Here is a 15,483-nt window from a genome sequence, read left to right on the forward strand (position 1 = left end):
CAGTTTTTAACAAACTTTTTGATTTTGTGAAGCATTTATTTTCTTACATTGATTAGTTTTATAAAGACTGGGTGTGAAAGTGATTGTTGGCTCCACTTTATATCATTATTTTTATTGAATGAATGAATTTTACTTTTTTAAATTATAAATTACATATTCACGATGAGCTGGCGATAACTCCTATCTACTAATTAGATTTATAAAGACAAACAAAAAAAAATTTTTTTTCACATCTAATATTTATCACTTTAATGTGATAAGGCAGTTAGTTAATGCATTTAATAAGAACATACCTCTCATTACTAATGAGCAACAAGTTTGTAGTGCATCCCACACTGAGCATGAGCCATATTTTTTACATAAAAATTTAGGTTCAGAATAAAATTGATTTATTTTTTGAGATAATAAATTAATATCGAGAACAATAATTCAGTGTTACAACTGAAAAAAAATATATAAATTATACTGTTGGAGAAAGAATCAACTTAGTATTTATATGGATGAGGATATAATAGCCAAGAATGTTGGGATAATTTGTGAATTAGAGTATTGTGAGTTCGATTCTCAGTCCGGGCTGTTAATATTTATTTTTAAGTGGTCACACCTACTCTGGTTAGTATGAGGTGGCAACCTCTAGGTAAACATAAAGTGCTGACAAAAAAGACCACTAGGCCCATTTGCCAGGCTAGTTCCTGTCACCAGTTACCAGTAGTATTCATAAGATGTAAATTCACCATTTGTCAAATACTAGGAATAAAAAAATAGGATAATAATACCTGAATAAGATAATAGGATCTGTATTTTCTCAACTTAAGCCAAGGAATAATTAAAAGTGAAAGAAAAAAATATTCCCGAATATAGTAACTATTAAAAAGTTACAGTTAAATTTATTACAAGCTATAAGTGTATTCCATACGATTATTAGTAAATGCCCAAACTCAATTAATAATGACTCAAAATTATTTTGAAATTTTCATTCAACTAAGAAAAAGAGGTTTAAATAAACCATATGTTGTAATATGTATATGTACTGAATTGATAGGAGGAAGTGAAAAAGTCTCAGATTTTTCAAAACATTTTAAAGCAGTATATTCCATAACGAAGGCAGACAACAAAAATGATACAGCATCTGAAAGAGGAAAAACACATAAAACGTTTTTAGTTTTAACCTGTCATTTTAGAGAAAAATTTTGAAAATATTAGCAATCTTATTAATTCTGAATCTGAAGAGCAGATTTGGATTTGATCCAATTACAGTAATTTGGAATAGTAGAAATACAATTACTTGATGAACTACAATAATTGCAATTGTGGTCCTGAAATTACAATTATAAGCTAAACCAAAGTAATTGTAATTACCAATCATATTCTTATGTAATTGTAATTTTTCCCCTAGTATTCTAAGTAATTGATAATTACTTTTATATTTTATTTTATCATGTAAATGTAAGCTTTGATCCTGTTTTTAATAAAGGGGGTGTTTCTGATTTAAACTACCAATTTTCAATTTTATTATCATTATCAAACATTCTTATTAAAGAAAAATTAGAACGAAATTATACTAACTAAATAATGTTGTTATGGATAAGGTATATATGAGCATTTAATGAACATATTTGAGGTTGCTCTCATAAGTTTAGAAGTAGATATATTTCTTGAATTAATACTTTGGACCAAAATCGTAAAAGATGATAAAAAGTGACATCTAGGCTTCAGACTTTACTTTAGAGTAGGCAGAGTTACAAATAAACTTACAGATGGCTTCCATAACACTAAGGACAGTCCTGGATAATTAAATTTAATAATGTATTTTGAAACAAGTTGAAAAAATAGATTGATCTTGATTTCTAATGCAGCCTAAATATAATAAAAAGTAAGGAGTCGAAGCAGTTATTCATTTTAAACAAATAATAAATCTAAACCAAGTTTTATATTTTACCATGATCAATAACTGTAATAGACATGATTATGAATGTCATTGGATATATGAAGAATTTTACTTTTGTTAATTATAAATTACATATTCACGGTGAGCTGGCAATAACTCCTATCTACTAATTAAATTTATAAAGAGAAACAAAAAAAAAAAGAAACAAACTTTTTTTATATCTAACAACATTTTTTAAATGGTAGAATACTTCTTAAGATTTTCATATTGTATAATACTTCAATTTAGTTTCATTTAGAGCATGGAATAAAGCAAAAAATAGTATCAGACAAATTTCCAGATAGAAGTTTAGGTTACTCAATGTATAAACATTATAAACGATTTAAGAGTAACTTTAATCAAATAATATTAAGTAAATTTCTTTTTGTAAATTAAAATTCTGATCGAACATTATTAATATATACAAGGGATTCTTATTGTAAATAACGTGTGGATCTGTAAGTGGGTATATGTGAAATACAATCTTGATAGTCTAACACTTGTTAAACCAAAATATTTAGTAATGCGAAAAACTTGTGATGTGATCTAAATGTGACCTTCAGCCGCCCATTATATTTAATAATGGATAACTTTTAGGTATCATATTTGTCGGAGTATCAAGATTTTATAGATTTATATGTATATTATGTAAGAGACCTGTAATCAATGAGTTGGCCGAACCCATTGTTAAAATTTTCAAAGCTTTCCTAAGTAGTTTATTACATGTAACATTCCTCAATGTTCTGTTCCTTTAAAAAAAAAAAAAAAATGATTGAAATATATGTATCACATTTCATCTACTCTTAAACACTAGTAAACTAGAGCCTTAGACCATCCATATAGTGTAAAGTGTATTAAAATAGTATTAGTAATGATCAAGTGTTCCCTCTAATAGCTTATGGCAGAAAATATTGTAATAGAAGAGAATGAGATAAAAATAGTAGATTTTTTCTTTAAATTTACCAGAAGCATGGATAGTACCATATTTAATTTCCATATCATGACTGATCTAACCCTGATGAGTTGTTTAGGTTGAATTTTTGGCCTGGAGTTATCTCAACTAAAAAAAATCTGATGGGGTGTTCGCATCACACAACTTTCACTTACCACACTATTTTGAATTCAACTTCAATCACAACAGCTTATAGAAAAGTACGTTCAATAATATTTCACATTGCAAAAGTAAGGAAGAAATTAAATAAAAATGTACATGCTGCTCTTAACCGATAATTCAATGCTGAATTGTAATAGATCAATATTGAAAATCCAAAGAGTGATTTTATGGATTTAATAATCCTGCCAACTAGAAGGCTCATATATTGGTTAAATGAAATTAATAGTCATTACTTAATAACAATCAAGAAAATGTTACCAAATAGCGAAACAAGCGCATGAGCCTTCACAGTTAAAACCATGTTAGAACATAGCTTTTATTAAGGCGTTTTTTTTTTGTTATTCTCCATTACCTTCTACAACTTTCTATGTTAAATATTATTATTTCTATAATCTTTGGCTTTACAAAGATATAAAATATGCCTATATTACTACTCTTATTTTTGGTTGTAAATTTGAATTGGTTAATTATTTCAAACAAAATTAAAAGTACTTCAGTGTAACTCATTTTGAAAATTTGCACTTAAGCCCAGTCAAGCTATTTCTATAAGGATAAGACCTAGCTGATATTACAGACCAGAGACCAGTAAATTGTACATTGACATACTGAATTTGATCAAAATTGTTAGAACCTTTTTTGGGAAAATAAAACAAAATTTCAAAAATTGATTCTATGAAGTGACACTTCTAGTCAGTCGATTTTATTGAAAAAGTTCTTGTGACCCCAGGCATATACTTACTTCAAATATTAAATATGTAATTTTAATTTCACACAACTATTTGTTTTTTAGCTAAGTTGACCACATATAAACAGACCATTTTTTAAGGCTTAGTTATTTGTGGACCTCAGACTGCGTATTTCCGTTGAAAACTAGAATTCAAAATTTTTTATGTTCACAATACTTTCCCTTAATACATATTTCATATATGGGTAATTGAGATTAATAAATATAGTAATAACTGTTTCTTTTAAAATACCTGAGCAAGAAGTAAACCAAAAATTATATAGTTTATTTATTTCCATACCAATACTACAAAAGTAGTTAAGTTTTTTTTTTGTATACAATGGATTGTACTTTGACAACCTATGTACATATAATTTATTTTATACTCATCATGGCTCTGAAGGAACCAAAACATATCCTAAACATTTCATTGGAGTAGGAGAACAAAAATAATGTGATCTGAATTACTTTTTTTGTTATCCAATAACTAACTATTCTCTCATTATACATGTATTTGGTAGTTTAGAAAATAAAATTTAAAATTCAATCTCAATATCTTCCTCTGAAGGGGCTCTGTAACATTGTCATTACTAAACCGTTGATAACATTATTAACCTCTAGGAAAGAAATATCGATGTTATAAGCATTTTACTATAGAAGTGTTAATAGTAATGTTATCTCTGGCACAAACTAATCTTGACACCTCAAATCCACTTTCATCAATGGATAGATCTACCAATTTTGTGACTTTTAATGAGAATCACAAACAATTCCTGGAGCATTTAATTGAGAAGATGATGGTTAGAAGTTTATTCAACCTTTATTTAAGTTGATACTGTAAACTGAATAAAATACTGTCAGTAACTTGGCTTCTGCTAATTAGTATACTGTAGACATGTAGGTAAGGGGAAGTAGAAGAGGGTTGGTCAAGTTCATATAACTGATGTTTTACTTAATAAATATTCAATTATTCTACTTTTGACATATTTACAAAAAAAAAAAGAAAAAAAAAAGGACAACAACAGTTAAATGAAAAATATTATCAACTTATAAATATTCTTTTTGCATTAGGATATACATAAGAAAAATACTTCCTGTTTAAGTAGACTTATTATTTAAAGCTTACTTACAATAAAAAAATTTATATGAATTGACTTCTATACAATAATGATAATATTAAAATGTCTCATTTAATGCCAACACTAATACCATAATTTTCACTTATTCATTCTTATTTTCTCTCATTCACAACCTAAATAGTGATGACTTTGAACAGATAAATATATTGGATATCCATATACACATTCTAAATAATAAGTATATGACAACTAAAAAATTACAAAAAGCTCTACAAGCAGAAACCTGGAAAAATTAAATACAATAAATACAAAACGTTATGAAATTAAAATACATAAAGTTCCATTAAATATTTATTTAATACTGGAAGGCGAAATTTACATGCATAAAATTAACAATGAAAAAGAAAAGTTTCAAACTTTTTATAGAAAAGGATCTGATTATATCCAAGAACCCTAATATATTTAAATAATAAATATACTCAAAAATTTCCAGTGAAAATGCCTGTACAGCATTCTGAAAATTATTAGCTCGGGTAACCAAAATTTATAATACAAAAAATAAAGGCCAACTACTTAAATAATATACAAATTTGTACAATGCTTTACAAAAACAAAATTTGTGCTTAGGCAGTTAAACTCGCTATACACAGCATAAATTTATGTCAAGTCAACATTAAATACATTTATTACTACACTTGTACATAGTACAAAATATATAAAGAAAATAAAATTTTATTTAAAAAATAAACATTCCTTAAAGCCAAAATTATCGATTACATAAAGTAATTAGCCTTTATTTAATTTCTAACAAGTAAAACAATTATCTAATTATTTATGTACAATTATAAATATTTTATATACTATAAATACATTTTTATATTCCGATTATTTTCTTTTATAATGAACCTATATTAAACAAATGGCTGTTATGGCATATTTACATTATCAATGATTGGAAATAACCGAGAAGTCAGTTGATCACGTATTTCGGTAACCAACCGCTGTAGTTTCAGATTACTTGCAGCTTCTTGCAGGATTTCTTCCAATAGGGAATGCTTTCTTAGACCCTATAAAAGAAGAGCAATGTATATATAATTGAAGAGTTTATTCTAAAAACAAGACAAGCAACAATTTATTTTATTTTTTATTTAGAAAAAAAACAACACCTTTCCACATTATTTATTCAATGCAATAGCTTATAAAGACAGACAATAGCTTGTCTTTATCTCAATGGACAGAATAATTCTCAGCCTTATCGTAACACACAATTTGGTCATTGTGTAAGTAAATATGCTTCCTCTAATAAGCTTTCAATTCAACTAATTTAAAACAGTTAAATTAAATTAATGGTATGTTTAATAAATATAAAATAAAAAATTTCTTTTAAATAAAACTATTTTTATCATCTAATAAAGAACTTATTTTTTTATTGAAGCTCTTTTTATCAATTATTACTTTTTTTTTAGTTTTGTCAGATTTCATTATGTTAAGATTTGGTTTATTTTTCAAAAATGATCTAGTTCTTGATATTTCATTATAAATTTAAAATGTAATTTATGTTATTATTATGAGCATAGTCATATTTATTAGTTAAATGACTACTGATTTCTTTATTATCATCATTTCTAATACGTGTGTTTTGATTATCTACAAAAATATTTATTATTACATTAGTGTAAGTTTTAGGTAAGGGCCGCCCATAGCTCAGTGGTTAAGACACAGTCTTACCAATTTGATGTCTATTGGCGGTGCCGGTTCGAATCCGGCCTGGGACGTTGACTTTTTTCATTGCGTGGCGGTCCCACAAAATGAAGAGCTTTGACCCCCAACCATGGTTAGGCAGTATAGGACTCCAATGGGAGTCTTGGTCGAAAAAAAAAAAAAGTTTTAGGTAGAATTTTAAAGATTTCACCAAGTGATAAGAGATTTATTATGTTTTCACGAATTTTTTCATTAGTTCGATTTACTATTCTATTTTTATTGTGTAACCTATTATAATTCTTTAATGTGTTATTCTCTGTTACCAAATTATATTTTATAGGTGTGTTTATTATGTAGTCTGAATTGAAAGATTATCTCTGTGTTTGACCTTTAATGTATTGTTTTATTTAATTTCAATTCTATTTTCCTAATAACCTTTATATTAAGTCTATGTTCATGTAATGGAATTATTTTAATGATAATATTCATAATTAGGTTTTTTATTTTTTAAATAATATTTCATCAAATATGGTGGAACAGAATTATTGAAAGCATTGCAGTGCCTTTTTCAGAAGTTACTTACTGAAAAAGCTATTCCTAAGGAATGAGAGTACAACATAATTGTCCTGATTCACAAAAAAAGGCAATATAACGAATGTGAGAACTATAGACCTATCCATCTATCCCAGGTTGTGCATAAGCTCTATACCTCAATATTAGAAAAGAAACTGAGAGAGCTAGTGGAGAGACTTAGAAGAGGAACAGGCTGCTTTCAGGCCTCAACGCCAGACCCACGATCATATATTTTCTTTCAGAACAATCATTGATAAATCACGGGAACAAGGAAAGAGTATCTTCTTGGCATTTATAGATCTAAAGGCTGCCTTTGATTTGGTCCCTAGACAAGAACTGTGGAATACTTTTTCTGAAAGACACATCCCGCAATGATTAATGGAAGAGAGTCTGATATCTTTGCAATTAAGAAAGGAGTAAAACAAAGAGATAGTTTGAGCCCCCTCCTGTTCATCATTTATATGGATGAAATCCTGAAAATGTGCAAACGGAGGATAGCCCGCACTACTATTGGCAAATGGAACATGAAAGCAATACTGGCCCAGGTAATGGTATTTTTGGATGACATTGTCCTTATACTAGATAATAAAGAGCTGTAACTGAATGGGAAGCTGAGCTGGAAAGAAAGGGAATGACCATCAATGTCAAGAAAAGCAAAATAATGCATATAGGCCGGGAACAGGAAAACATTGAAATACTTTGCAAAGGTCAACCAATAGAAATGGTGGACGAGTACACTTACCTAGGAAAAGTCATCTGCAGGAATGGAAAGGTAGACCAAGAGATATCCAACAAGATAAAGAAGGCAAATGCAATACAGTTTGACGGAAGAGGGAGGTAGAGAAGAATGTTAAAGTACATATCTTTGAGGCTGTATACCTAGGTAGGTACCCTCCTTTATGGAAGTGAAAGCTGGGTACCACTTGATAAGCAGAGTTAATGCAATGGAAATGAGATACTTATGGAGAGTGGCATGCCAAACTAGAAGGGATTACATACGAAATGAGAGGACAACATCTCCAGAGAGGGTTTCCAATAAATAGTATATATTATGTATATGCCAATGAGTTTGTTTGATATCTAACTTTAATATATCTATAGCATTATCATAAATTAAAATTAGTTTTGTTTGCATTTAGAAAATCTGTGTTAAATAAGTTTTCAATATGCATTATTGCATTAATAATGAGGAATGGTAAAGTGAATTCGGATGACTTATCAAAATTGGTAAGGTATTTTTAGGTAAGTCTAACCTTACCACATATTAACTTATTAGTATTATTTATAATTTTTTCTTATCTTTTTGTTTAATGTCAGCAAAATTAAAGATTTCAATTTTAAAAAGTTCCCATTCTCTGTGAATCCTTGACCTTGTCTGCCTGGCCTTTGACTGATCATTCAATTTAAATATCACTGTTCAATGTTTCGGCTAAACAGTAATCTTCAGGAACAAAATGAAAAATTCAAATTACAGGTTATATATTATACAAACTCAAACTTCCAAGATAGAGGAGGTTATAAAAGGTTTATCAAGATAGCCATTTAACTAATAAATTAGACCTGCTCACGATAACATAAAATATAAATTAGATTATCACATTAATAATGAAATATCAAAACCGAGGACATTTTTGAAAAAATAAACCAAATCTTTACATAATGAAATCTGATAAAAGTAAAAAAAAAAAAAACAACTAATTGATAACAATAGCTATAATAAAAAATGAGTTCTTTATTAGATGATAAAAATAATTATAAAAAAATGCAAATTGATACATCTTAATTTACAAACATTTTGAAAAGTAAATAAAATAATATGCATGAGACTCTTGTGCATTAGAGGGAATCTTCTTAAGTTCTAGCATTTAATGACGATTTAATTATTTCAGGATTAGGAAATAGAATTTGATTGTGGGAAATCTCTTTTAATTAAATAAAATATCTCTGTTATTAACTGATTTCCATTAATTCACACAATAAGAAAGAAATTACAAGTTTATGATAGTTGAAGTATGATACCAATAATTTAGATGGTAGAAATTTGAGTTTTCTAAATCGACAGAATTAAAAAAAAAAATTAAACAAAAAAAAAAAAGGATAAAGATAACCCATTTCAATGGAAACCAGCAGAGAATATTGATAAAATAAACATGGATCTTAAATATTACCTAACACTGGTGGTCTAATTTAGAGAATTTTAGCTTTATATAGTAGAGAACTTAATTTTTTTTTCCAAATGAGTAGGGTATAATGTTCCAAGAGATGTATAGGTTTAGAATTATTCGAAAAAGTATTTTTTTTTTTTTTTGGGAGGGGGGGAGGAGTTAGAAATAATTTTTGATGATGACAGAGAATGTTTTGAAACTCAGCCTTATTCCATATCCATATCATAACAATCATTAATAATTTTATCTTTTTAGGACTTATTTATTGAGAAGAGGGAGCGTTAGCACTTTTTGTCTGATCTAAGCTAATTTACTCTACCACATCTGAAGAAGTTTCACTTGAAAAAACAAAAACAAATGCCTTCTAATCACTATAACCTAGTCATTAAAAGAAACGGGTTGAGAATTTTAGGAAGGGAGTCCAGAATTTATAAAAAATAATGAAAATATTTACCTTGGTCCTGTTTCATTTAATTCTTAAATAAAGCTATAGATAAGTTCCAATAAAACACTACTGAAGTTGGGTAATTCCAAATTGTAGAGTAGTAAACAAGACAATATGTTCTTAAAACCTTTTAAAGAGGACATTCAAATGCCAAAATATAGAAAAGTTTTGTTTTTTTGAAAAATCAAGAATTATCAGCATATTAACAGAATTTCGAATCACATAAATCTTGAACAAAACGGAAGGAGGATCTCAGCTTCTTCTATAACAGACTTCAACATACTCAATATAAATACGAAACTTATTAAATAAGGAAATTTGTATACAAGTGGGAAATATGTAGTCCAGAAGGAGACTAATAACAAATTTTATAAAAAAAAATAAATAAAATATTTTGTTTGAAAGAAAGCTCAACTGTTTGGCAGAAAATTAATTTAGTTTACCATAATACAATTTGAAATTACCAAACTTATTATTATTTTACATTCAATAAAAACATGGCTTATTTAAAAAAAAAATTCCTACCTATCTATCAATAGTTTGGATGAAGCAAATTTTTCTGTTATCGTTCAATTATTGAACTCACAAGGAATTTCATTCATTCATCTCTCCTTTTTTTTTTTTACCAAGGGTTTTTAAAATTAATTTAATAGCTTTATTTTTCATAAAATCTATTTTTTAACAACTTCATTTATTAAAATAATTAATTTTTTTTTAAGGTGACATAACTATGAATTTGCTTCGACATTAAAGTTTCTGATCAGAATTAGTTAACAACATAACTTGATAACTTAAAATGGGGCAATGTAGAATGAGAACTGCCTGTACAAGATATGTCCTATTGCTTCAAGAATAACTTATTTGAAAAACCTAAAATACTTTAGGATATATATGATAAAAACATAGTTATAACAACAATCCAAAAAGGTAGAACGTTTTAGTAGATTAAAAAAAAAAAAGGCCCACAGTCCTTAAAACAGACACTTGATCTCTTTCAAATATCGACCAATGTTAATTTAAACAAAACAAAATTGTAAATAACAAGATGCAGTTCTAAATACAAGTAACATATAAAGTATTATGGCGTTACATTAAATATTAACAATGTGTTTTATCTTAAACTTCTTAGAATTTTTATAACTTTTCTAGATAGGTTTTTAGACCAATAGTTTTCTGACAATCAGTGATCTAATGTAATAAAATGAGGAATTTTCTATCAAAAGTCAATACACCCACTTCTGAAAAATAAATGATTTTTTTTTTTATACGAATTAAAATTCTACATCCATAAGTTATTCAGCTCATATAAAAATTTAAATTTTCCTATATCAAATAGATGTCACTAATCAATATCTTCAATAAAACATTGACACATCTACTGTACATCAGATGCTCTCATAATAATTTTTAAATAATAACTTTATAAAAGTGGATATATTGACTACTCAAAAATATTTCAATCTATAATGCTATATATGAAATTATTACTATGAATATAAATGTTGTGTAAAACTTAAATTTGGATAGTACTTACAAGAATTTCTTCCTGCCAGTTACTACTACTCGTATGGCTCCAACTTGAATGCGTAGGTCCAAGAAGTTCTTCACATAAACGTTTTAGACGTTTTTCAAGACCTTAACAGAAACAAAATAATTTTGGTTAAGCTCATAATACACAGACACACATATAAATTTATATAATTTCGGATCGAAGGAATTTTCCACCTTCATGAAGATTTAAACCCAATGTAAACAAAATAAAACATTAATGTAAATGCCTCATCCATCACAATAAACCTTATCCTAATTCTCAAATTTTACCCACAATTTAAACAACAAGATTATATTTGAATTTGAATTTATTCAACCTTTGAAAAGAATTTTTTGTTATCTTTTTCAAGCATCTAGATAATGTTTTATGAGAGATAAACTTTTAAAACTACATTAATATTGAAAAGACTTTTTGAGTTGAGAGTTCAGTTATTATTATTGGCATAAGCAGAATATCCATATTGATTCTGATGAAAATTATTTTTAATAAACATGTATTTTATAGTTATTCTTATACTAAGGAAGAAACAGTCCCTTAATGTTTTTGAAAATAAGGTATTACATATAATATTCAGGCTGAAAAATTATAATTACAGGGTATAGCATTGTGGTGAACAAGATAAGCGTGTAAGGTTGTAGAACTTAATAACAATTGGATTCATAAAATGTTAATGAGCACTGAACCCAATGGGTAAACTAAAATTTAAGTGAGAGAGACTGGTCAAGTAAATTTGGGTTTGGTCGGGCATCACTGTATATATGTAGACAGCAATAAGTGGTATTGGCATCGAACCTTCAGGTTGAAGTATGTATGTTGAGGTTCAGAAATAGAACGCCTCAATTACAATATAGGTTTATTTTAATAATTATCCTGGCCATTTTTGGAAAAAATCCAGGCCATAGAAATAGTTATAACAGAATATGATATATATGGTCTGTTCAATAATCGATTCATAAATGTCAAGTCATGTACTTGTTTCAAGGGTCTCCCACATTGATTGAGGACACTGTACATAAATAGATGATTGAGATGCCTCTATGATCACAGACAACGTACTCATCACTCAAAACAACTCCGTGCCCTACATTGTATTCATTTTTACCTATTGGGCCCTGACAATCAGCTTATAATTATATTTCTTAAACAATAAAATTTTAAACTTAAACGCTATAATGTCTTATCTTTATTTAGTAGAAATTTCTTTAGAAAATAACACCGTCAATAAGAGCGTGATAATACTCATTATTCTCATTCTTCCCATGGCAAAATTTTCAAATTATTGAAGAAAATGAAACTTCATTTTTTATTATACAAATGAATAATCATTTTTCAACTGATGATTTCTTACAAGCCATAAAAATAATTGGAGGTAAATAAATATAATCATAGATGAGGATTTAATTATTATTTCTTAATAACAAAGCATAATGAAACACTCACCTCTCTGGACAAGGAACCTTGCTTGTGCAAGAAGCCAGAATTTGTACTCCTGCTGGGACCCAAGAGCGAGAGAAGCTGAGAGCTGTGAGTCAAGGTAGGTCAATGTACACAGAGGAGCAAGCTCAGATGTTGGGCCCACACCTCTATTAGCACCAACCCCCGTCCTAGAAAATAATAGTAAATATTAATTATTGTTTACTGTAATGACAGATTTAACTTATGTAATACAGAGATCAGAAAAGGGTACATTGAAATTGACAAGATTCTTTTCTCGGGACCGCCAAGAAATAAATATTTAACCATATGGGAATTGAACCAACAACGTTTCGAAGGAAGTGCTCTGAGATCCACACCCCAACATGCACAGCTGTCACGTCCCTTTGAAGGATATAAGTTTTCCAATATAAATTAAAAAAATTTAATATCTGAGAAGCTTACTTTCAAAATGACATATACATGTCTGAATCATTATGAACTGAATCGAATCATTATCTATCAAAACAACAAATCTGCTTATCTTGAATTAGAATAATTTTTTGACTAATACTCTCATTAATTTTTTCTCCTTATAAAAAATTTTCCAAATCGGATATGCGTCCTTTAGAAGGAACACAAAATGTTTCAAATATTTTTTTTTGTATCCATGTGGAGTAATTGTTTTCTTAACTATTCATTTCCTATGGAGTGATTGACATGAAAGTGTGAATTCGAAGCATTGATATATATAATGCTAGGAAAAATAAACAAAAATAATAGCTAATTTTTATGACCACTAAATTATTTTTCATAGCCAGGTAGTTGTTACTATGAAAGTATATTTATTCCTTCATTAATGAACAGAAAAGCTCTCAACTACTAATCATTTTAAATTACCTCGTTAGAGATAAGTTCTTAGTGATAATAACATTAAAAGTATGTTTGATAAATCTTATTATTAGAAATGATAAAAGACAAAAACTTAGAAATTCAAGTTAATTACTAACCCATTAAGCGCAGCAGCTTGTATCGATTTTAGGGGTAAACTCTCTCCAGTAGGAGATAAACTCCTTTGCGTATTTCTGTAGCCTGAATGAGCATTTCTTTGAACAGGATCATTGTGGTTTCCAATCAGAAGCCTATAATAAACAATAATAATAATTTCAAATATGAAGAAGATGGTCAGGGCTATGGTAAAAAAAGAACAAAATAGTTGAAAACTACTTTAAATTATACGGTCAACTATTTATATATAAATAATAATAATCACATAATAATAATAACAATAATGCATTAATAAGCAAATAAGAAACTAATATACACAAAGGCTTTAAAATAATATGGTTTAAAAATGAATTACAAAAAGGTCATGAGGAGTTTTGGATTCAGTACTCAGTAAATATAATGAAAGTAGAATTAAATTAATTAACATCAATTATAACAAAAACAATTGTCAAGTAACTAAATGGAGACAGAAATTTTGAATTCAAAATGAAACTTTAAAATCTAAGTTAGATTAAATCGATAGCATCGTCATTGAAAAAAAGAACTAAGAATGTAATGTGATAATTGGATTGGCAAGATATCTCACTCCTTTCCCTGGCGGTCCTAGACAAGCATTCTTTTGTCCTCCAAGTTGCGAGTATCCCAAAGCCAATAAGTATTTAGTGAAGTTAATAACTAAAACCATGAGGATTGTGACTCCTCTGATTTTCATTGATTCACAACTTCACTTTCATTCATTTCTGCAGTAACGATCTTTTTTTAATTTTAAAATTTAAATAACAAACTAACAGGTATTGTGAACATTTGGCTTACACCTACTAGGTATTTAAAAGCATTTAAGTTCAAAATCAACAAATAATGCATTATTTTTTCCAAAGCATGAAATATCTAACTTTCACAGCAGACATAAACAGTGATGCCCATTATAAAACTTCAATAAGGATAAAAATTGGATCTAAGGAGTTTTAAATCAAATCCTCTGAAGTTACAGAGAGATTAATATTTAAAAATATATATATTTAATAGGCTTTAATTTATAATAATCAGTTGATTTTACTAGAGAAATAAAAATTTTACTTTTTATTGCTCAGATTATTCCCAGTAGTATTCCAGACTTATACAAACATGTCTGTGTGAAGAAGTGAAGAAAGCTATAATAAGTAAAATGAACTTATAGTTAATTACCATGAATTATGACGCAAGGAATGGAAGTACGCCTTCCCTGAAGATAGAGCCAGAAGTGGTTCTCCAGATTTAGATACAGAACAATCCTTTATCCTCATCTCACCTGTTAAAATTATAAATATGAAGATACTACAAAAACTAAGAAAGGAACAGTGATTATAATATAAGAAATAATGAATTTTTTTTATTAATTTATAGCACTGAAATGAGTATAATGTACAAACCTTGCTGAGGTGCAAGAGGGGAAACACTTTCATTAGAAAGTAAGGCCCGTGGTTCTCCTGAACCAGACAGGCACCAAACAGATAGCCTACCAGTTGTCGTGACAACTAGTAAGTAACCGGAAGACAGCTTGAGCACTGAGGTTGGAGCACCGAGGGCGATTGGGGGAAGCATCAGTTCGCCACCAACACAGCTTACCAATCGAAGGCAGTGGTCAGAAGTAGCGACGGCGATCACTGTTGATGTTCCCACGCATGAAACTACTTCACTACCTTAAAAAGTAAAATCAGATAAATTATTTTAGCTGCAATGAAGTTTATTAAAATTTTAATTTACAAAAAAAAAAAAAATGCATATATTTTAGTCATATTTTAC

The 15,483-nt window shown here is 28.3% G+C and overlaps 1 protein-coding gene across 1 annotated transcript in view; it reads right to left on the reverse strand.

Annotated features, from left to right (window-relative positions):
- Window positions 1–2,584: 2,584 nt before the first annotated feature.
- Window positions 2,585–15,483, reverse strand: part of Hira (histone cell cycle regulator-like protein) — a gene marked incomplete in the record, with an annotated part of 33,590 nt that continues 20,691 nt past the window's right edge. Inside the window, 7 exon segments of the mRNA XM_067048201.1 lie at window positions 2,585–2,676; window positions 5,786–5,911; window positions 11,263–11,363; window positions 12,721–12,884; window positions 13,704–13,835; window positions 14,887–14,989; window positions 15,111–15,380. Coding sequence (XP_066904302.1) covers window positions 2,647–2,676; window positions 5,786–5,911; window positions 11,263–11,363; window positions 12,721–12,884; window positions 13,704–13,835; window positions 14,887–14,989; window positions 15,111–15,380 — 926 coding nt within the window.

This window comes from Halyomorpha halys, unplaced genomic scaffold (assembly GCF_000696795.3).
Source record: "Halyomorpha halys isolate HHAL.00 unplaced genomic scaffold, Hhal_1.1 Scaffold30.1, whole genome shotgun sequence".
NCBI classification, from domain to species: Eukaryota; Metazoa; Arthropoda; class Insecta; order Hemiptera; family Pentatomidae; genus Halyomorpha; species Halyomorpha halys.